Raw genomic sequence first — 24,364 nt, forward strand, 5'->3', positions numbered from 1 at the left:
TGGCTCCCAGTATTAATATCTTCAACAGCAAATCTATGTATGTAAAAAAATTTCCACAATAAATTAAATTGAAACCTGTTATTGTTACAATAAGTAAATTTTATCTTTTGATAGAGTGCTTATCTCTTACACTGAACAAACAAACTTGTCTAATTTATAGAAATCTTTATCAGCAATGCGGCAGAGTTCAATAAATAAACAGAATGTAATGAGTGAACTAGTTCTCTGTGAACTATGCCACAAGTCAGTTCTCAGTATCTGCTTATAAGAATGTTAAAATGGATACCACTCTATGTGTAATGTTGATTTAAGAAATGAATTGAGGATAGCAAGATATTGTCCAGGACACTTTATAACTTACTGAATGGTTTGAGAAATTGAAGTGGGGATGTCTCCATTATTATCACTGGATTAAAAAAGGCCAGTAATGCTAACTTTGGTGATTTCTTGCATCTTTTTTATTTCGTATGTCAATCGCAACTTCTTTTTCTACTCCCCATAGAATGTTGAAACACCCACTATTTAGCTATATACTTAGTGTCTTTATGCATTGTTATTGTTTACATTTGAATTCTAGTCTGGACCAGAAATCACTTTTCAACAATAACAATGCACTTTACACATATATGGCTGGGTTGACAAGCTGAATACTGTGTATATCAACATGCCTTGGGGAATAGAACAAGGAATTATGGTATGATATTCAAAACAAAATTGGTGAAAAAATTATCAAAAGTTAGCATACTGGCTCTTTAAAGTTCTTCATGAACATGACATTTTGACTTGCCAGACATGTTTTGACAGTTTATGAATGTATTTATATTGCTGGTAGATTTCTGTCTCCTTTGTCAAGCTAAAAGTTAAACTTTTAAGGCACAATTCATGAAAGGGAGTGATGCCAATTGGTGGCAGAGCATATGCTTTTGACACATAACTTATTTCTTTGTACAACAACACAACTAAAAAATTAAATTTTGAGGCAACATGATGAACCACACTGCCAGCACTTTGCTCACATTAAAAGTTATCTTTATAAGAAATTCATTCAGAAATAGTTTTATTGTCGCACATAAATCATAATTTTCTGACTTATAGTGGGTTAATTTGGATGGTAGTGTCATACACATTCTCATACATCAGCTGTTACAACCCTTGAAGTCTTTGAAATGCTATTATAAATGCCAAATAGTAAATACAAAAATAGATAACACATCCTGAATAAATCTAATTTCTATGAAATCTATTTGTACCATATGTTTCAAATTCTTTTTATTGACCTGTAAAAATGCAGCTTCATCCCTTCAGAAGATTTTTTCAAACAATATGTTCTACCAGTAATGTCTTGTTGTATCATACATTTTGAATCTGTAATAATGTGCATGAGCTTTTTATCATGTTTACAACGTTTGTGAAAACAGTCGTTTGCAGGACATTTTTTTCATACAAATGATATATGTTTCATCATCATGCTGTGATTACAACGTACCACAGACCTCAAACAGATTATACATTTTGTATTCAACAACTTTTATTTACACCAATATCAGTACAAACTTAAACATTGTGTAATTTATTCAGAAATACTGGTATTCCACAGAAATCAACTCGACGTCCTGTTCGATAGTAGTAAGCTAAAAACATTTTGATAGGTCTTAAGCTGAAAAAGCAATCATGATATAATATCTTGCAAATATTTTACTGTTGTGTGCTGCTTTTCCTGCTTGAAGATCAATGGTCTCTGCTTTAAAGTTTGACACTGGCTTATAAGATCTTGTGATGTATTCTGTCATTCTTTCTGTGATAATAGAGTTGAATAAGTATACTCACTATTGTGATGTGTATCATGAAATAGAATGTTCATATTTTTTGTTTTTTTTCAAATGTTTCAGCCCCTGTGCAAACCCCACACCTGGAGCTGGTGATGACTTGAATTTGATGGACCATTCTGATCTTTACATCTTAGATTTTGGTAAGATGGCTTGAATTTTTATAAATAGCCAACATTCAATGTAAAGAAGATATAATGAACAAGCATATTTCCCTTTTATTGTCTACAAAAAGATTAAGGGACACAAGTATTGTTCCATATTGCGTGTGTGTGTGTGTGTGTGTGTGTGTCTGTGTGTGTGTGTGTGTGTGTGTGTGTGTGTGTGTGTGCGCGCGTTTGTGTGTGTGTGTGTGTCTGTGTGTGTGTGTGTGTGTGTGTGTGTGTGTGTGTGTGTGTGTGTGTGTGTGTGTGTGTGTGTGTGTGTGTGTGTGTGTGTCCCATATCTGAATGTCTGGTGTCCTTACTGTGGCAAATCTGTTCAAGTGATAACTTGAAAAGTACTTGCATAAGTTTTCAGTTGACATGTTGTAGACAAATTCCAGATCCTAATTTGTCTTTGGACCATTACACCTGTCATGATTAAGAGTAATTCTGTTGTTTAGTCAGGGCAATAATTGCCTGCATTGTTGATTGATTCCATTGATGATCGGTACAGCCACAACTAATTGTTAGTATTTCATTGTCTCTTCATTTCATGGTATAAAACTTTGTCTATTGATGTTATGAAACAGCATATCGCAGTCACAGGCAAACATAATACTCTGTAATAAATTAAGCTTCACACAATTGCCTGTCTCAGAACTGTGTAATATGAGAATGCTCCAATTTTAAGTTTGCTCTGACTCAGAGGTCAAAAGCTAGTTGTCAATATGGCAGGAAAGAATGTTGGTTAAAAATGAAATGCAACTCGCAAACCCTATCATCAGTCCTTGAAAAGGAGAAGAATTCCGATTCACAAAGATCAAAGATACCCACTGTTTGTTAAGTTTGAATTGCTTCCTTCTGGTCATGCACTTCAGATGCATCATGCCTGCAGGAATTATTACCAAAATTTATACTCTCTCAGCTGTTACTGTTTTCAACTCACAATTTACTAGCTTTCTTGCAGGATTTCTGTAATTTTTAGCATAATTTTTAGCATAATTTTTCGCATAAATTTTAGCATAATTTTTCGCCAGTATTATCCAAATTTTTGCAATTCTTTATCAATTTTAAATTTTCGCCCATGGCTTTTGTGTTGATGCATGAATGACAGAGAGATATTTTACTCAAATTGTTAGCAAACTTTGTGTTGGTTCTTGTGAGGGTAAGTGATTGTATATTTCAATGAACAGCCAAACACAATTTTTTCATTCGCTGAGTTTCTAATTAACAGAGAATAAAGTTAATTAAGTTAGAATTGAATTGGAAGAATACAAACTAAATCACTGTCACCAAATTTTATTTATTGCAAAGTAGGAACCTTTTGAGAATCTCCCAGTATCAGTTGTGTTAAGTTTCATAGTGTTAGTCCATTATCTTTTCATAACCTTACTTGATATCAACGGCAGTTTGTGTTGCCTACTCTATGTTCCATGTTGTGGCATTTCACAAAATTACCGGAAAATGCTATCAGAAATTAGAGCTGTTTTCACTCAAATCATAGCAACAGTCAGAGTATTATCTAATGCTTCTCAAAATTTTGTGAAAGAAAGTTGTTGTGAGTTGACTAAACAAAAGTTGCCATTCGATACTACAATGCCCTCAAGTGAAACCAACCACGTGATAATGAATTAGCAAGATAATCCATTACCATAGCAACCAGTATTAACAACGTCATTCAGAAGCCTCCTGGATTCCCTTGTCAATTTCGGTTGCTATATGTCAAGAACACAGACACTTGTTGATAAGGTATCAATCTGTAGAGTTCAAAATCTTGAAGGTCAATCTTGTAAGAAAATTTTAGCAGCAATGTCATTTGTTAAATAACGATAAGCATGAATTCAGGAAGATATTCCAGTGTCAAATCTCCTGCAAACAATTTCAAGAGTTAGCTCATCGTAAAATCATTGTTTCTCCCTTCATGGGTACAAAGAATGTGCAGTAAGTTTAACTCACCAAATCTTGAATAGTATCAGTGTACAAGACTCAGGATAAGCCAACAGACTAGGTATTATTATGAGTTGATGCATATCTAGATCTTCTCCATTATGAACCCAATGAAGAACCGTGAGAGTGCACTGTTTCAAAATCAACAAACACTTTGTTGTACATGTAGAACATAACTGAAGCATATTGAACTGTCAGGCTATCCCAGTTTAATAAACTGTTTGTAATCCCAAGTTTACTCTAATAAAAGAAATTAAATTAATTATGTAAAGGTTAATAGGCTTACAGTTTACTCATTACACTGAAATTCTAACTTATCACATATACATCATCATCCATATCATCCATTCAAGCACATTGCATAATATAAATGTGAAATGAACATGTATTGTTAACTGCAGACAATGTACACATCATTTTATTCTAAATTGGGTACAATTACAAAATTAACACAACAAGAATATTGAATACCTCGAATGTTAATATTTTTTTTTTATCAAACATAGGCAAGATATATGTACATGGTAAAAAATTTACCAAAGACTCTGTAATGGCAGAGTGACCTCAGCTTCAATGGAAATTGCTCTGTCAATAAGCATTGGACAGAGAATATCACTATATAAATCCAAGATTGCTTTCTCATATTGTTGAACTGAATAATTTATAAAAGTAGTGTTTTGTTATAATCATGTTGTGATGACTAAATTTGAATTTTGTATGACTTTGATGTTGTCTTTTGATATCTTCATTTGGTTTGCCAGCTGTGGTTGTGTGGTCGTCACATGTCATATAACATCTATTGCATTCGTAGTCACTCCAAAGTAAAAATAATTATTGAAAATTACTTGCTTTTTTTTTTGAATTCCTGCAGAGCATATATGTGTTATGAGACCAATGTTGACATCTAAACCATCAGCAAATTGCTGTAATTTGCACGGAAATGAAAAAACTTATGTTGTGAAAGTACAACATCCACATGTTTCTGCCTTTAGGCACAAACCACTTCCTGTCTTTGAAGAGGCTAAATTATAACTAATAGCAAACATTGAAAATAAAGCTACGTGTGATACCTTACAAGATTTGAATATTGTGTTCGGTGAAATAACAGGAAGTGAAGGAAAAGAAGTCTTGTGTCATGGTTGTTCTTGAGTAATTATTTTAGAAACTTCCCAATCTCTATTTGATTCACTCTGGTGTATTATAAGAAAAGGACTGAAAACGATCGCTACCAATTTATGAAATTTCCATTTTTATGGAAAAAAGGGTCTCATAGATTGCTTTGTGGATTTCTTAGATTAATAAAAGGCAACTTTGAGTTCTGATATCTTTTAAATTTAAACCACCATCCAAACTTAAGTGCTATTGATATTTTCAATACTTACCTCCTGCAATGTATCTTCTGCCCATGGAACACAAACAAACAGGCATACAGAATATTGTGACATCACAAATTTGTAAACTACTGATATTTTGTATGCATAAAATAATAACATGTTCATAAAATTGTCACATTGCAAATCCAAACAAATTCGGATATCATTTGTTCACTTCAGATTACATCATGGATATTTTTTATTGTACATCACTGAGTTTCAGGAAATAAAACAATAAATGAGATAAATAAGATAAAATTCACCAATAAGTATGGAATTTAAATTTATATACATTGTCATTTGTTCACTCTCATCAGAAATACTAAATAAAAAAATATTTTCAGTTCATGATCATTTTATTCCAGTTCTATTCTACAGTAGTGAAAAAATTTAAGTAGTCACAAAGCATATTTTGTCTTGAATACATTGTCATCGTAAATAGGACAATATTTATACTTAAGAGCAAATGAGTGTCCTGAGCTTTTAGTTAAGTACATAATGTTAGATATGAGTGACATATTTGTGATAAAACTTAACCTTGAAACCTATTTATGTGATTGAGTTGAGGTAAAGGTTACAACAATTTTCATTAATCATCTGCTTGTCAAATATGGAGAAATTTTACCCATGATTTATTGAAGTGAATTCTAAATGAGACCTACAGGTAAATCATTCAATGCAATATCAATAGGTGGCAAGTTTTTGTTTTCCTGGAAAGAGATAGGATGTTGTTGTAAGAGTATACCCGTTTGAGTTCACATAGCATGACATCCAATTCCTTTGATAAATCTCTATGGTAATACCAACAGCACTTTGCTTTTTATACCGACAATACATGCATTGTCAATATATGACAGTGATATATGGTATTATAGACAACAGTGATATACAGTATTATAGACAACAGTGATATATAGATAATAGACAACAATGATATACAGTATTATAGACAACAGTGATATACAGTATCATAGACAACAAATTTCTACCCTACTAAAATTCATTTGCCAGTTTGTCTCCTTGTATCTATTCTTTCTTTTTTATCATTTTAGTCTTCATTTACTTCATGTTACTTTTCTTCTTGATTATATATTTATTCTCCTTCTTCACCCTCTTTCTCAGTCTCTCTGTCAAAGAAAATATCAACTTATGCTTAAAAATCAAATCTACAGATATTCATTTGAAAGAGTTACCCATTTACCATTGTTCCATTGTCAAAAATAATTCTGTGCAGTAGTGAAGATATTTCAAAATGTACGGTAAAAAATGCTGAATGGCATTATGAAAGCCAAATGTAACCCTTTGTACAGCTCTGTAGTCAGTAGCATTGTGTGTGCTCTCTGTCAAATATACACACATTGACTATGACAGTGTTTGCATTTCTGTCAGTGAGAAGTCATAAAGTAACTTACACTGATTCAATAACTAATCTAATTCAACAAAGATAACCATTGATTGCTTTCCATTCTGTCAGATACATCACAAACACATAACCACTTCTTGCAATATAAATTGTCTCCATTTTGCCAATCTATTTACCATAGCATCAAACTTTACTGAAATCAAATTGGAAAAATTGAATTTCAGTGGTTGTTGCCATGATAATATAAAATTCCTACCATTGATATTTGGTTTTGGTCGACCTAATTCCTTGTTGCTGTGGTAACTTCCTAATGTCTAATAGGTTATTTCAATAGTTTTATACATTCACTGAGTACGTCATTGGTTGTTGACTTGATATTCCAGTCTTGATATTCATGAACTTCAATCATAAACAATCGTCATATATATAATTGGATTTACCTACATGTAACTTTAAACTTCCTAGTTGTATTTGCATATTTAACTGATAATTTACCATTCATATTAGTCATACCATTCATACCATTATTATTACCATGGAAACCAGTCAACCAATAGTTAAAGACTGGCCTTTCATAATATCCCATGGGCTATGATATACTGAAATGGTTCATATTTTAAAGAAGGAATAAACGGAAATAACGTGAACCATAGCAATTACAGCTGTACTGTCATTTAGATATTGAAGTATACACTCAGGGCCAAAGCTTCCTGGTGCTTTTATCTTGCTTATCTTAAGGTGACTCTCATTATAGATAGACTGGTACCCCCAAGGATGGTATTTATTTATAATTCAGCTTTGTATAACTTGTCAGTAATAAAGATATTACAACTGTGAACGACAAAGTCAAGAAAAGAGTGCATTTCACAATGTGATCATATCATAAAGATGAACAATATTATAACTCGATATTTCAATGTATTCTGGTAAAATGCACAAATTTTGTATTGAACTCAAAACAGTATATTATTTGGACAATGCGAGACTGATGCCAAATGAAAGAACCCACATATTACTCTCTTTGCCTGACCTCTTTTTAATCCTAAAAATATTCTCTGAAACCTAATTTAATGAAAAAATATGTAATTTGTATGTAAATTTTGTTTCAGCAAACTTCTGATATCAAGGTACCAAAAAATGAAAAATTTAAAGTGAATATGAAAGTGTAACACCTTACTTTGATTAGAATCCCAGCTTTCATCATCAGATGTTCATCTCATGAAATTCTCAAATACTCTGAGGCAGTCAAGACACCACAGTTACAGAAGTCACGACCTGACTTTCCATAAGAAAGAATCACACCATGAAAAGAATCACTTGAATTATGAAACAGAAATGTTCTTTACATTAGACTGTGATGTATTCATTTCACGATTTATTATGAGGAATGTGTCAGTATGATTTATTATGAGGAATGTGTCAGTATGAGATTTAAAATTATTCTGAAGTATATTTGATTACTTTAAATTGTTTAAAATGTCAAGTTTTCATGAAGGACCTGGAAATTTACAGTCCTATCACTCCCCCTGACCAGTAAAGTTAATTTCACACACTGGCTGTAGCATAGTATATGTATACCCACTTTTGATAAAGTTGGCAATGCGATCCAATATGGCTGCTAGGTGGTCATTTTGGTACAAAATTTTCATGCCTGGTGCTATGGCTGAGGCAAGTCCACACCAATTTTGTCCAGACTTGGTACAAGAGCAGTGGTCTACAGCATACATGTGTACATCTTTTCTGATTGAAATCAATATATCCCTCACATCTAGGATGATTACTGTCTGCAGAATTTTCTGAGATAATGACTGTGAAACTGGAGTTCATGGTTTATTAATACAATTTTTGTCAGTGACATCTCTGTGTGATATATTAAAGGGGCAGTCCTCGATCCCTGGTTCTCACATTAGTACTTGTTGACATTGAGTATTTACCGATCTCCACACACAGATTGAAGAGCGGTGGGGCAGCAGTGCAGCGTGGATAATTCGAACCAAGCTAGAGGGTCTCTGAGTCGTTGACCACGCGTCCCCACCAATCTCTGCTGCAGGCAAATTTAAATATTCAAAACTCGGACGTCTTTCAGTCCTGCGCACGCCCAACTGGCTCAGTAAACATGGCGGACATCTCAGATTTTGATAGGAGCAATCCAGCTAGAGATTGCACTTTCCACACACTGGTAAAAATAATACATTATACACTAGTAAAAATAATAAATAATTTGCTAAAACTTTGACAATTGCATCCGTAAAGCATACATTTTGAATCATCAATTCACATCCCTGTAGCCTAGAGCAAGTCTGTGTTTTGCAAATGTTCACGGAATCGAGGGTCAATATTGAAATTAGTGTATTATTCATTTTTCTAATTTTTTTTGTTCGAAGTATTATATATAAAAATGACAGAAAATTCATATCATGGAAAAGGCGCAATACCCAAAAGTTGGTGAAAACCGTCGCCTGTGGCAGAGATTAGCGTGGCTACTGCTGAGACTCCCTAGCTAGGTTATTAATTTTCCATGCCGCTAAAATCTCTGTACGGAGATTGAGTATTTACATGGTGTTAGCCCTTTGTTTTCCATTGAAATTTTTTCTCAAGTTGGTCAATTTGCTTTTGGATAAAGCTGTACAACCTGCCCCTTTAAAATTGTTGTGACAATGGATATAGGCAAACTTGTATGTCATTTTGGGATCACACAGACTAGCTACTTGCCAATATGATTTCTCTTCTGAATTTTCATAATAACAAGCTGTAGGTTGATGTACTGCCAATTTGCAAAGTGTCCAATGTTAGATTCATGTCTTTGTCATGTTGTTTTTGGACTTACGGATGTAAGGTTTTATGACCCTGTTTTGGACTGACAAAGGGAAAGCTATCGATTATGGACAAGTTGATGCCACATACATACTGCAGAAGATCAGATAAATAAAATATCATCACCCATCAACCAATCACAATTAAAAGATTGCCATTTAAGTGCATGTACAACATCAATGGAAATAAAATATATCAAATTTACATCGTAGCTCATGTGTTCTGTAAGAATGTCTGCTTTGCGGTTTTTTTGGTATCCAAGATGCATTCAGGGGTTGAGTGCAACAATAGCTATTGAATTTGTTTGCAAAGGGATTAATATTGCTATTATGAATTGAAATTTTCAGTGGGAACTTTGTTTTGTAATTGCTGTCATTATTTGACAGATGTACTGTTTGTATTTGTGTGTTGTGGAACTGAAAATAATATTGCTATTATGAATTAAAATTTTAAACTGAAAATAATATTGCTATTATGAATTAAAATTTTTAATAGGAACTTTGTTTTGTAATTGCTGTCATTATTTGACAAGATTTATTGTTTGTATTTGTGTGTTGTGGAACTGAAAAAATAAAACTAAAAGGTTGACATGCCACAGGTAGCAGCTGCATGTCACTCAATGGTTATCAAGTTATTGTCTCCAGGGTAATTGCTACCAATTTTGAACTCAAGTAGAGTGTGACTAGGAGGAGCATTAATGACACTAAGTTGACCCTGTTACTGTCCTTTACACACTAAGCAGACCCTGTCACTGTTGGGTAAATTAGTTCAAGGGTGTTGTAACTAAGTATTCAGGTGACAGAAGGCAAATGTTTATTTCAAATTACGCCCCCCCCCCCCCCCCCCCCAGCTGCTGGAGTGAGGGATTGTGGTATTGGCATTTGTATTCACTTCAGTCCTGGGCTTGTAATGTTCATATTACACTGAACATATATGCCATGCATGAAGATAGCCGATAGTGTGCTTGAATTGTATTTGCCTTCAAGTGTAATACTGCAGTGTAATACTGCAGTGTAATACTGCAGTGTAATACTGCAGTGTAATACTGCGTGGTAGATACAGAATGAAAGTCAGAATAGTGGGAAAAAACATAGGCATACCTTGGTAAGGTAGACCTATTGCTACCAGTCATATTCTACCGTACTACCTTCTGTGCACCCAAAACTTTTTGTTTACAGATTTTGGAGAAGGGGGTGGTGATGAGGAGGGTCTTTCCTCAATTGATAAACTCTTTTCTGTAGTACTGTAATGCCCTTCAATTCCTGTGTACTGCATTTTTAGTTGAATGTGTATTTACTTCAGGCAAAATGCCTTTCTCTTCCAACAAAAGTTGCAATATGTAATGATTATAAAATTTACAATATTATCAAGATTTATTTCTCAAAAGAATATGAAAGTCAAGCGGAAGTGAACCGGAGCAATACACACAGACAGCTGGGTAAACAGAGTTGTAATAAATAGCTATATACTTATTAACATATATTTTGTATATTCGCACAAAACTACAGTCTTCAGATCACACTGTTTTGAATTCTACCGTACTACCAAGATTTTGATGGACCCTACATGTTTCATAATTTCTTTTTAACAAAATTGAACGTTTGTAGAGAATTTTCTGTCAATGAATGTAAAGTATACTCTTGCACTATGTTTGCAAATATCTTAGTACCGACCTGTCATTATAAACCTGCAAGAATCCACACTGAAAATGAAATTGCAAGCAGGTAAATAGAATAGTTGAATGAATGACATTAAAGTGTTTCCATCATATATGATATTGTGAAAATTACACATATTGAACAAGGCTAGAGACATATGGTCCAAGCGACATATGTTAGTGTCAAAGTGTTTTCACACTATGACCTTTAGAGTGAAATGCGGTTCTTTGTCATTGCAGACAGTCTTTTCAATCCCACTGAACTGTGACTTTAAAAAAAAATACTTGTGAGTTTAAGAAACAAATCTAAACTGAATGAAACGAAGACATAAACTCTGAATACGTTTATGAAAATCTAGCAAATGGAAACTGAATGTTTTGTTTGTTTTACATGTTTCTATCGATTGTAATAATTCTCTCCAATTTGCAAACTCTGTTGCGATGACGTGTCTTTAAAGTCTACAAGCAAGTACAGCAATTGGAACTAAAGTTTGGTGGTAGTAAAATGACTTGCAAAAGGCTTCTAGTGAAAAGTTCAGCAAGATCAATAAATAACTATAACAATAAGATTGTTTTCAGTTCATAACTGCCCTGTTATTTCTATCAATATCCTCTTTAATAGAGTAAAAAATGTAGAACCACTTTAAAATCTGAAGGATTGAATAAGTGTTGAATTCACTTCTCAAGTAATTTGTGTATGTTTCTAGTATAATTAATTTTGCACAGAAGTTCAATTTCAAGATTGTGTTTGGCTTCATATGTTACTGACCACATAAAAAGCTATCCCTGCAACACAGGGCCCACACTCTGCTGTCAGGTCAATGATTAAATGTTGTCTTGTTCTATGTGTAGACCAGGTTTACTGTAATCGTTTTGGAATTTTTAACAGTTCAGTAAGCTTAGTCCAAAAATAATTGAAATAAGAACAGTAAGTTACTGTACACAATATAACATTCAATGCTGGTATTAAAGTTGTAAACAGTTCCAGTGTTATTAATGTAGAAAGACATGTTGTATACAAACTTTGATATGATAATGTCAAGCAAGACTTGTCTTCCTCTGCACCATTCAACTGATCAATATATCACCACTTCAAAACTGAGAATGTTGTCCTCACTGGCAGGTAAATCCAGTACTATGTCTGAGAAGTCTTTACCATGTAGTTGGCAATTCTAATCCACATTTTTAGGTAATTCCAGTCCAGATAGGAAACTTCTATCACAAACATTGGTAAACCCATGCACTTCATTTTGGAAATATCAGAATTAGTTAAAATCTCCCAACTCTGATTAACAGGGAATGTTTGTTTGATGTTATTCTACCAAACAGCAGTAAACCAGCCATCCCTTACTTGAAATTTCCAGCCCAGAGTTGGAAAATCTACAAAAGTTTGGAAATCTCCAGCCCTACAGATGGAAGTTACTTCGAAATAAATCACATCACCTAAATTTGAATAGATCATACCATATAAGGAAACAAAATAACTGCTTTCCTGGGAATACTGGAAATGTAGAAGTAGATACATGAATGCTGTTAAGGGTCATAACAGGGTTATACCCCTGGCAGGTAATTTGAAACATTGTCATGGCGTTGGACCAGCAATATGTCAGACCTAATATGGTTGTTTTGAAGTGCCTAGATGTGCTGCTTATTATAGGTGCAATGTAATGGGTTGACATGCAGGTCACATTAGCAGAAGTTTCACTTCAGTTTCTGGTGAATTATTTGTTCACTTCACCTCTGTTTACATCAATGTCAAACAGCTGTACAATCCAGAGCTGTTCATTTTTTTTCACTCATTTCAAACAAAATATCATCTATATTCAAATTATTGCATCCGTCTTTGTTGTCATATACATTGTGAAATATATCTTCTCATTGCTACAATAGAAATCAAAGAATCTATATGCAGGCTGTGCAGATGAAAAGCTTGCCCTGAATACACTATGAACATACTTGTAGATAGCACTTATGAAACAGAGTGACACTCACACAATGCGGTGAACCAGACTGTAATTATTGCATGGATTGTTTATGTACCAAGAAACCTCTACAGGCTAACTATGTGTAGCATGCTAGCAGGGTACACTTAAACATTCTTGGCACCTGGTAACATCATATTTAGTTTTTATCCTCTGCCTTTTAACCCTTTGAATGCTTAAATTTTTCCCACCAAAATTTTAGTGCAACATTTTCCCAATGTTTATGAATTTTTCTGTAATTCTTTTGAAAATTTTGAACCAAATGGACAGTGCTTTTCATAGACGCCAGTTTTGGGTCAAAATTTCGGGAAAATCTGAAAAAAGTGTTCGGACCTGAAAAAAATTGTTTGGGTTATATTTTATAAAGGTGACAAAAATTGACTTTGGCACTCAAAGGGTTATTAACAAGTATTGTATCTCCTGCTGGTCAGCCAATATTTTACCATATTTAGTGGTTCAGGATGGTCCAACCGTATATTGTAAATAATAAATGTCTCACAGACTTTGTCATACTGCATTTTACCATGAACAAAAATGATTATTGAACTACTGTAGTATTAGTGTATATTTTAGACATAGAAATTGTGCATCACCAGTATTTGGATTTTTGATATGTGCTCTTATTCTGTCCATCTACACCAGCATTGAATTTTTTAAACTGATGTGTAGGGTAGTTTTAACTGTCAAGAAACCAATCATTTGGTGTATGATGACAATGAATATATATATAAACTGTCTTTAGATTTTCTTACATTTTGCACACAGAGTATTTATATAGAAACGTCCAAATTAGCTCACTAATATTTCCACTTCTATAAATGAAACGGCATATGTACACATCAATGATATCTCCCCATCATCAAAGTTTATTCATAGTGTATCATTGGCTCATTTATATTCCAAGGGTAAAATATGTTCTACAAGGATATTACAAATTCCCAGGTTAATGCACTCCTGAAGGTAGTGCCTTTTAAGTAATAGTTCATAAACTGTTATCGATAACTGTTCTTTTATGCAAGTTCTGTCAGTGATGATAGCTGACATTGAAAACAAAGTTGAAAGTTACAGTTACTGTCCCTTTGACCTGTACAGTGTGATGCCACCTTACCCCAAATCATTACTTTATAATATACATTATTTCCATGGAAACAGAATTGATTACCCACAGCCATTTAGAATCATTTAGAATTATGGTCATCCTCACAAAGATTTACAGAGTGGTTGAAAATGATAGTAAATGGTACTTCTAAGACATTACTATTAAGTCAGATGAGAAGATTATTTGTCTTCGTGAAATCCATTTTATATACAATCTGATAATTGTTTGGCTTTTGTTAAAAACCCAGCCCATCAGCTGTAATAGCATGATTTCACAGAACTTATACCTTACCCAATAAAGCTTGCTTACGTGATCAAATAGAAGCATATAGTTATACTTTGTGGAATAACACTGGGGGCTTTTCAATTTTGTCTGACATGCTGATATTGTGTTTGTTCAAATGAGCAGTATAGGAAATGCTATACTTGGATTTAATGAGGATATTTTGTGAACTGAACCATTAGGGTGTATAGGGTGTATGTTTTCATATTATTGTGATTTCAACCTTTATTTCCCTCTGTCTTGTAAGAGTAAACCATGTCATTTTGTAATGAGTCTTCAATGATAAACATAATATTTACAAGATTGTTTATTTACATCACATCTAGAACTGTTGTTGAATTTTTTCCAAGTATAAATTATTTTTAAGTTGACATGATTGTGAATCAATTAAAGTGCAATGAACTATGGCTGTGTAAATGCAAAGGCAAATGTTTACCAGGTGGTTGTGGCAGTCTGCAAAGACAAAGGAGTCCTTTGCATAATATCAACAATCTCTGATGAATGAATACTGATGTGTCATTACTTTGTTTATCGATGTGTCAAAGTGTGTAATCAGTTTTAATTAATAGTTTAATTTAATGTGTATTCTTCATGATCATTTCATTCACCAATGTAATGATTTTCATACTGACTTCTAACCCATCAGTTTAATCACAAAGGAAGGTTTCAGTCATAAAGAGGTATAGTTTACATAATTTGAAAATAGGTGATGTTTAGAATTTATACATATATCGGCATTTGTGCATTCAAATGTTTTTCCCTCCAACTTCAGTCAAAGATGACATAGATATTATAAAACAATGTCAGAAAAACTTATTATTTCTTTCCTTAAATTCACCATATCAATTGAAACAATTTTCAAGAGATGCAATAGAAGTTGTTATGATCCATTTTAGTTATCAAGGGTCAAACATAACAAAGACTCTTTTGTAGGTGAAAGGTCATCACAAAATCCTCAATAAAACAATTTCTCATTGCAGTTAGTTTATCTAAGTTTACATCATAGCCATTGTTATGCCAGCAAGTATGATTTAGAAATTTTCCAATTATTTTTAGTCCTTCTAGACTGACTATATTTATATAGATCATACAATTGTCCTGAAGGTTTCAGAATTGTGCTGCATCTGCTCTTACACAAGTACATGTATTGTGTCACCTTTCTGTAAAATAAACAGGGAAATCTGAACAATTCATTCATTTTAGCTGTCAAACCTTCAAGCTGTTGCAAATACATAGTTCCAATCAAAAGCATTGCTGCAGGGCAAGTTTCATTTAATGAGAATAATGGCTGTCATATACACTGCTTCAGTTACAGTACCCAGCTCTGCCCAACAGAGAACTTGCACATAATAATCGTGGAGTGAACTAGCAACATCGTGTGAGTTCTATTTTTGTAGTAAGAGAGTCACTCATCTGAAGTTGGAAGAATAAGCTGCCATCTTGTAATAGGCACCCAGCTGCGACAATAGTACACCAGCAGCAGTTGAAGGGGGTGTTGAAAATCAATGTGATACTAAACTCCATGAACCTTCAAAGTCTATTTTGAGGAATATCAGAGATTAGTGTTTTTCCAAAACCAAGTTTTATGTTCATTTTATGTGGTAATGCCCATAAAAGTAACTTCTATACTCTGTTGGATTTTAATTAGGTTTGTATTTATATCTCAACAATGTTTTACTGCCAAAGATTATGCTACAGTACAATACAGTGCAACATTCATGTGATTTTACCTCAAAGAGATCAACAAGTTTATAAAGATTCTTGAAAAACAATCAGGTTTTGCAAAAACATATAAAGAACTTATTTCAAAATTTAAGCCTCACATCAGTGGATGACCTATCTGTGGCATATTCATATCAGCGATATTTCAGATGCCACAGGTCTTTGTATAAGAAGTGTGGATTGAGGCAGAGTATCTCTGCATTGTTGTCATCTTCTTTCTTCTCATCATTGAAAACTTAAAATGTTTAGAAGTTGCCCATTTAATACTTCATGCACTCATAGTGTTCCAAGTATCCTGCTGTAAATTTGATATGCAGTTCATCAAACTCTGGGTATTATTTCAACTAACATTGTGTGTTTTCACATATCAAGTTATGGCATACAATCGTAAATTATTGAGAACTTGAATCCATAAGATTTGTAGAGGTGTCTTGACACAGATAAATACTCAACAAGATGCAATGTGACCACGACAGAATTAATTTTGACAGTTTCTGACTGAGCATTATACTGTTCTGTTTTCAGTCAGTCACCTCAATTATGTGTAAGCATTTCATATTTCTGTTTTAAGTGTTTGAAAATTTTACTTATTGACCCAAATAAAAGTTCTATTCATTCTTTCAACCATCACTTCTTAAAGGGGAAGTTCACCAAGGATGATTTTTACATATGTGGTAGCTCTGTGGTCATTTACCCAGGAAAAGTATTTTCACCATTTATAACTCGCAAGATTTTGTACAAAACCGTTAAAATAGTACAGGAAGTTGCCCATGTAATTTGAATCATGGGAAAAAAGCTCCAAGCTTGGAGCTTGCATAATGTGATATGGAAGGGACCATCTCCGGACGGGTATGGCCCCCACATTGTCCACTCACAGTAACACAGTGGTAAACAGCAACACAAAATCTGACAGTGGACAGTTTATTATAAGTGAATCATCGTGTATGCAAGGATACTCAGTATAAACAAAAGTTATGTAAATACGCACAGACTGGTTTAAGCATGGATGAGTGGACAATGCCATACCCATGGGAAAATGGTCCCTTCCATATCACATTATGCAAGCTCCAAGCTTGGCGCTTTTTCCCATGATTCAAATTACATGGGCAACTTCCTGTACTATTTCTATCGGTTTTTGTAAAAAATCTTGCGAGTTATAAATGGCGAAAATAGCTTTTCTGGGGTAAGTGACCACAAAGCTAGCACATATGTAAAAATCATCCTTGGTGAACTTCCCCTTTAAGCTTGTCTTGAGTAATTCAGATAATGAAACATATAAACAGTGTTGTTATCTCTCATATCTGGAAGATATGCAAACAGAATGTTCATCGTATTGAGTTTAATATGGAATTCTTTGAACAGTCTTGCTTTCCTTTACTCCATGGTATCAGTCAACAAACCATAATGTATCCTTCATCGTAATTATGGATATATTCTTGAAATCATTTCTCACAAATTATTGATTTCTATCTGTTACAGCTCCAACCCTTAAGACGCTATGCAAATTAGCTGTAATAGCTCACAAACTGGACACATCCTACCTACCCCATGATATCAGGTAAGCTTAAAACAAAAATAGGTTTTGTTCACACTTCTGTATCTTCTTTATCTTAAAGTGCTTAGTATGCTGAGTGCTTAACATGTATGTTCAGGTGTGTCAATTTATTTGTACAATGGCTTTCTGCAATGTATGTGAATGTGATTGGTCATATTTTGACTTTAGTTATCTGAAAAAAAAATTGTACTGGATTTATTTTAAAGCCCGGGGCGAAATGGACCGGGATCCGGATTAATGCCAAGTTTGGATGGGCGTTTGGGGCATGGCTCTGCATAATGAGTCTGTTGGTAACGGTTGCTATGGTTCGCACTATCTGCGTAATCTGTTTGCTCTCAACTCACGCCCTGACTACAAGCTTAGGTACAGCCTTCGCAATACGCGAAAGAAAAAAAAGAAGAAGGAAAAAATATCAATTTCATAAAAACAGGAGCGTGCTGAGTTGATCTACTTAAGTTTTTGCTGAGTTGATTTACTGAAGTTTCGGGGTCATGTCATCGTTCGAGAATGACCGCCATATCTACATACGGAAATGGCGCCGTACGTAGTGGAAATAATCATCAAGAAAGTAATAAACATAAACATTAAAATAATCCGAAGCTGGCAATTTCGTATGTTGAAATCACGAATTACCGATCTAAACATTGACTGAGAAACAAGGTCAGGAAAATGGTAGGAAATAGGTGAACGACGCGTCGTCATGACCGATCGCTAAAATAAAAAATAAGTTCACTACACCACGGAAGGATCGAGATTTCCATGAATCTCGCGTACCACAATATCTGTATAAGCGATCGAGGTCGGCTGCTCGGTTGCTTTGAGGGTGACCCCGAACAACTAATCACGAGTTATGTTTATTTTCGGAGCACTCGGATGAACCACGGACTTGGTTCATAGATATCTTCGTTATTGAAGAAATTAAAGTCCAACCTTTGTCGAAATTATACGATGTAGTGCCAACTCAATGAGCCGATCTCGGACACACGTATCAATAGGCCTAAGCCTTTCGAAGAAGATCAGGTGATGACGCGTCGACGCTCACTTGCTCACCTTGAACTGACATAGACAATAACTGTTTTTATGTCTTTACAAGCTTTGTTTAATTCTCATAACAGAAGTCCAAACGTTACTGGGGCAACCGGTATGTCAAAACCTTACCAACCCTCCGAACACGACATGTCATTGCCATGTGTGAGAACACGTGTACATGTACAAACCATACGGCCGTTTTCAGGGCTAGCATTTATATCAAAAGCGACTGTAGCGTACCGGTACTTTCGGCCGTAGATTTTTTTTTTGGGGGGGGGGGGGCTGTTTAAAAAAGTGGCTCTCTTTGACTGACTGTAATTAAATTGATCATGGAGGCTACCGCCATGCTTTAATGTTTAGTTGTTTTCGATGTCATTGTAAACTATGGAGTGCAGAGTGCAGTTCTGTAAAATACAGTGTACGCACTTTTCGCAAGGATACATCGTACCGGTACTGACTCATCTCTGAAAATGTCTCACTTTCGCGATGTCTGTGCATCATAAACGCTTGTTAGTAAAATAGTTTATGATAACCACGAAGTTTTCATCCTGTGTGCACGTCAAAATCCATGTAACTCTAAGCGTACACATGGTTTGTTTACATCGTAATTATTCTCGTATGCACAGCAAATGTTTGACCAGTTTACACCTCTGCGCGTCACTGAATGATTGACAATTGTTTGAATCGCGGAACGACTGTTCCCTGGGGGCCATTTTCTTCGTTACGAAAGCGATTTTTCCCTTAATGGTCGTAATTTTAAAAATCTTTGTGAAACTTTGCGGATAGCTGTATGGCCTACGTGTTTATGAAACAGTCTATGTTTATGGTATGTCGATAATGTTTGTTTGAGAATCGTTCGGCTGATTTTCACGGAGCGGTCTACCTTGCTGTTGCCAGTTGTCACTCAAGCGCCATTATGAATTTTCGATGAGTTAGGGGTCTTTTATATCCCGCACACCGGTTTAAGTTACTAGTACTATACACTATAGTCTATAGAAGCTATTAGGATGGGTATCCATCAGGTGTCAATCTGTATGAATGTACTGTATATCCATTTGTAAGGATTTCTATCCACTCAAATATTTTGAGATACTGGATATTGGAGGTACTGGAGATATGCAAAGCCTTGTACTCTATGTCATGACAATGTCTATTATGAGGCTAAATTGCCTCATGTTGAGTTGGTATTTATTTGTGAGTTCATCAGATCTTGGGCACAATCCCAATGGCAACATTTACTGGTTCTATTCAGTGATTACTAAAATGTGTTGGGGGATTTAAGTCCAAGCATTGGGCAGTGTTGTTTTGGGATATAAGTCCCAGCATTGGGCAGTGTTTGTTTGGGGATATCAGTCCTAGCATTGGACAGTGTTTGTTTTGGGATATCAGTCCCAGCATTGGGCAGTGTTTGTTTGGGGATATAAGTCCTAGCATTGGACAGTGTTTGTTTTGGGATATCAGTCCCAGCATTGGACAGTGTTTGTTTTGGGATATCAGTCCTAGCATTGGACAGTGTTTGTTTTGGGATATCAGTCCCAGCATTGGGCAGTGTTTGTTTTGGGATATCAGTCCTAGCATTGGACAGTGTTTGTTTTGGGATATCAGTCCTAGCATTGGACAGTGTTTGTTTTGGGATATCAGTCCTAGCATTGGACAGTGTTTGTTTTGGGATATCAGTCCCAGCATTGGACAGTGTTTGTTTGGGATATCAGTCCTAGCATTGGACAGTGTTTGTTTTGGGGATATCAGTCCTAGCATTGGACAGTGTTTGTTTTGGGATATCAGTCCCAGCATTGGACAGTGTTTGTTTTGGGATATCAGTCCCAGCATTGGACAGTGTTTGTTTTGGGATATCAGTCCTAGCATTGGACAGTGTTTGTTTGGGGATATCAGTACCAGCATTGGACAGTGTGTGTGGTGGGATATCAGTCCAAGCATTGGGCAGCATTTGTTTGGGGATATCAGTTCTAGCATTGGACAGTGTTTGTTTTGGGATATCAGTCCAGCATTGGACAGTGTTTGTTTTGGGATATCAGTCCCAGCATTGGACAGTGTTTGTTTTGGGATATCAGTCCTAGCATTGGGCAGTGTTTGTTTTGGGATATCAGTCCCAGCATTGGACAGTGTTTGTTTTGGGATATCAGTCCCAGCATTGGACAGTGTTTGTTTTGGGATATCAGTCCAAGCATTGGACAGTGTTTGTTTTGGGATATCAGTCCTAGCATTGGACAGTGTTTGTTTGGGGATATCAGTCCCAGCATTGGACAGTGTTTGTTTGGGGATATCAGTCCTAGCATTGGACAGTGTTTGTTTGGGGATATCAGTCCAAGCATTGGACAGTGTTTGTTTTGGGATATCAGTCCAAGCATTGGACAGTGTTTGTTTTGGGATATCAGTCCCAGCATTGGACAGTGTTTGTTTGGGATATCAGTCCTAGCATTGGACAGTGTTTGTTTTGGGATATCAGTCCCAGCATTGGACAGTGTTTGTTTGGGGATATCAGTCCAAGCATTGGACAGTGTTTGTTTGGGGATATCAGTCCTAGCATTGGACAGTGTTTGTTTGGGGATATCAGTCCTAGCATTGGACAGTGTTTTGTTTGGGTTGTCAGTCCTAGCATTGGACAGTGTTTGTTTGGGGATATAAGTCCTAGCATTGGACAGTGTTTGTTTGGGGTTGTCAGTCCTAGCATTGGACAGTGTTTGTTTTGGAATATCAGTCCTAGCATTGGACAGTGTTTGTTTTGGGATATCAGTCCCAGCATTGGACAGTGTTTGTTTTGGGATATCAGTCCTAGCATTGGACAGTGTTTTTTTTTGGGATATCAGTCCCAGCATTGGACAGTGTTTGTTTGGGATATCAGTCCTAGCATTGGACAGTGTTTGTTTTGGGATATCAGTCCCAGCATTGGGCAGTGTTTGTTTTGGGATATCAGTCCCAGCATTGGGCAGTGTTTGTTTTGGGATATCAGTCCAGCATTGGGCAGTGTTTGTTTTGGGATATCAGTCCCAGCATTGGGCAGTGTTTGTTTTGGGATATCAGTCCCAGCATTGGGCAGTGTTTGTTTTGGGATATCAGTCCCAGCATTGGGCAGTGTTTGTTTTGGGATATCAGTCCCAGCATTGGGCAGTGTTTGTTTTGGGATATCTATCAGTCCTAACACAGGGCAGCGGTCCAATTCATTCTGAATAGGCTTTGTGTAAAGACTCTATGTAGAACACGCTAAAGTTTCTATCACATGTAGCTTGAAGACTGATTTAAGGGGATGCCATGTGTAAGAATTTCTGTATGTTGTAATTGTTACAATCTTAAACACAAAAATGCAAATGTAATTTGTTTTAAATAAAGTGCACAATGAAAGAGGTCTGCCAAAGATTTGTCAGCATTAACCCATGCATGTACATAGCAACCACCTCTCTCTCTCTCTCTCTCTCTCTCTCTCTCTCTCTCTCTCTCTCTTATACAATGCAAGATCCGAGGTACATGAATATTCCCCATTGATTAAGGGTCATTAGCATAGAATTTTAATACCGAAACAATGCGCATTAATGTAATCTGCATATTTGAATATCATTATACCTCGCATCTTGCACTAATAGCTCTCTCTCTCTCTCTCTCTCTCTCTCTCTCTCTCTCTCCCCTCTCTCTCCCGGTGCCCTATTCGAGAAAGCCTGTAGAATTTATCCCTCTAATGTCATCAGACTCAATTGTCAATCAGTAAAGGTCTAATGATGCTTTATGTGCTCATTGAACATGATTTTAATATTACTGAAATTCTACACCATTTTAGCATCTTTATTTTCAATAATCCATCTAATAAAAGCCAAACTCTTGAATGTTCATACCATCAAAATCGCTCTTGTAACTGATTTTATTACATTTCATCAATATCTTAATTGACAGACCTCAGTATAAGTATTAAAGGATTACTGACTACAGCTTCTTAAATTAATCCGCTTTGAAATAATCCTAGTCACTTCACATAGCCTGAAAGAGCAAGGTATAAAAGCAGACCATTTTGTATGCCAATTTTTATCACTTTTTTTTTCAAGACCTTTGCAGTCTATTGTTCATCAGGAGAGCTCAGTACACACTACATATTCAGATTAATATGAATTAATATGGATTAGAAGTTCACATCATTTTAGCCGAGAATGAATTCAAGTAGAGATAAGGTGAATACTAAGGGCAGAATTTTGAACATCTCTACATGGATATTACGGTACATGGACGAATTTTTTGTGAAAAATTCAGTTGATGGATATTTATATTCTAGCCTTCTTATTATCGGTTTGAAATTAGTACTCTTCAAAATTGACTGAGAATATCTTCTTAGCACATTCTCAGAATCAGTATTGTGTAATTTTTGACAAAATACTTTCCAAAAGATAACGACATGAATGTGTACAAAATTCAAAACCATAGATTAAATAAAGTGCTCGCTGAATCAAACCCATATACTAAAATACTTCACATATTACGACTCAGTTTTGACAGGTCTTTTTTTCAGAGTCAAGTGTCCTATATATGTCCTGTATTCACAACAATGACTTGAAGTAATACCCTGGTAGAAAGAGCTAGACTTTTTCATCTATGATCAGGATAAACTATGAATCAAATTGAGTAGGTAATGGCATATTCATGCAAAGTGTTGCTACATAGGGCAGTGGGTAATTTACGAGATTAGATAAACCATCATACACTATCCAGATTATCATGTAATCAAAGGATACTTAAGATTATCTTCTTCAGCCAGCACACAGAGTCAACAAAGTAATTGACCAGCGAAATGGCCTATTCCATGTAAAAATGGAGGGAATTAATAGGATGTCATAGTAATAGAATGGATAGATGACAGAATTTTGAAATTTATGACTGGCAAATGATCACTATGTAATAGAACAATGCTCTTCCATGAAATCCATTCTATTGAAATTTCAAACTAATGATATTAGAGCATGCTGCAGTGTAATCATGATTGTGATTTGTTCTGTGATAAACATTCACAAAAGCCAAGTGATGAGGCTTCCCCAATCAGTTATCTGCCAAAATAAAATGGCTTATTTGTCGTGCAGTTCAGAGAAAGATTCATATCAGCTGAGTGAAATTGTCATGCACTTTGTCTGTCTTGTTTACAAATGTCACCACTCAGGGTATAATGAGACCAGACTACCAAGAACATACACCAGACAAATGCAAACTGATCCGTGTATATTTGTTGTCACTGTGTATTTGATTATCCACAATTAGGACAACGCACTTTCTCTGTGTGAATCAACAGTTCATAAAGTGTCCAATGAAATACTAACACTAGCAGTTCATATGTGATCTAACCATTTGATTTCACCATCATCGTCCCTTAAAGATGAAACAAAGAAATGCTGTCAATGTGTTGTGGTGTTAGCTTCCACTATTATTCATAATTACAAAAAACTCATATTTTGTTTTTATCTCAAATTATAAATACATTACCTTTTTCAATCCACCAGACAAAATTTATATTCCATTCTGTTCTTTGAAATGGTAGTTCTGTACCCTCAAACAGATACTTAGCCCATGGATATAGCAATAA

At 35.1% G+C, this 24,364-nt stretch overlaps 1 protein-coding gene across 2 annotated transcripts in view; it reads left to right on the forward strand.

Annotated features, from left to right (window-relative positions):
- LOC139144282 (kelch domain-containing protein 3-like) overlaps positions 1–24,364 on the forward strand; it is a 69,293-nt gene that overhangs the window by 39,446 nt on the left and 5,483 nt on the right. The window contains exons 8-9 of one of the 2 annotated variants that reach the window (XM_070714952.1): positions 1,890–1,969; positions 17,688–17,766. In XM_070714952.1, the coding sequence (XP_070571053.1) occupies positions 1,890–1,969; positions 17,688–17,766 (159 nt within the window). Of the gene's footprint in view, positions 1–1,889; positions 1,970–8,602; positions 8,746–17,687; positions 17,767–24,364 lie in introns of those variants that run through there. The other variant, XM_070714953.1, reaches the window with a different exon arrangement.

Source organism: Ptychodera flava, chromosome 11, assembly GCF_041260155.1.
Source record: "Ptychodera flava strain L36383 chromosome 11, AS_Pfla_20210202, whole genome shotgun sequence".
Classification (NCBI taxonomy): Eukaryota; Metazoa; Hemichordata; class Enteropneusta; family Ptychoderidae; genus Ptychodera; species Ptychodera flava.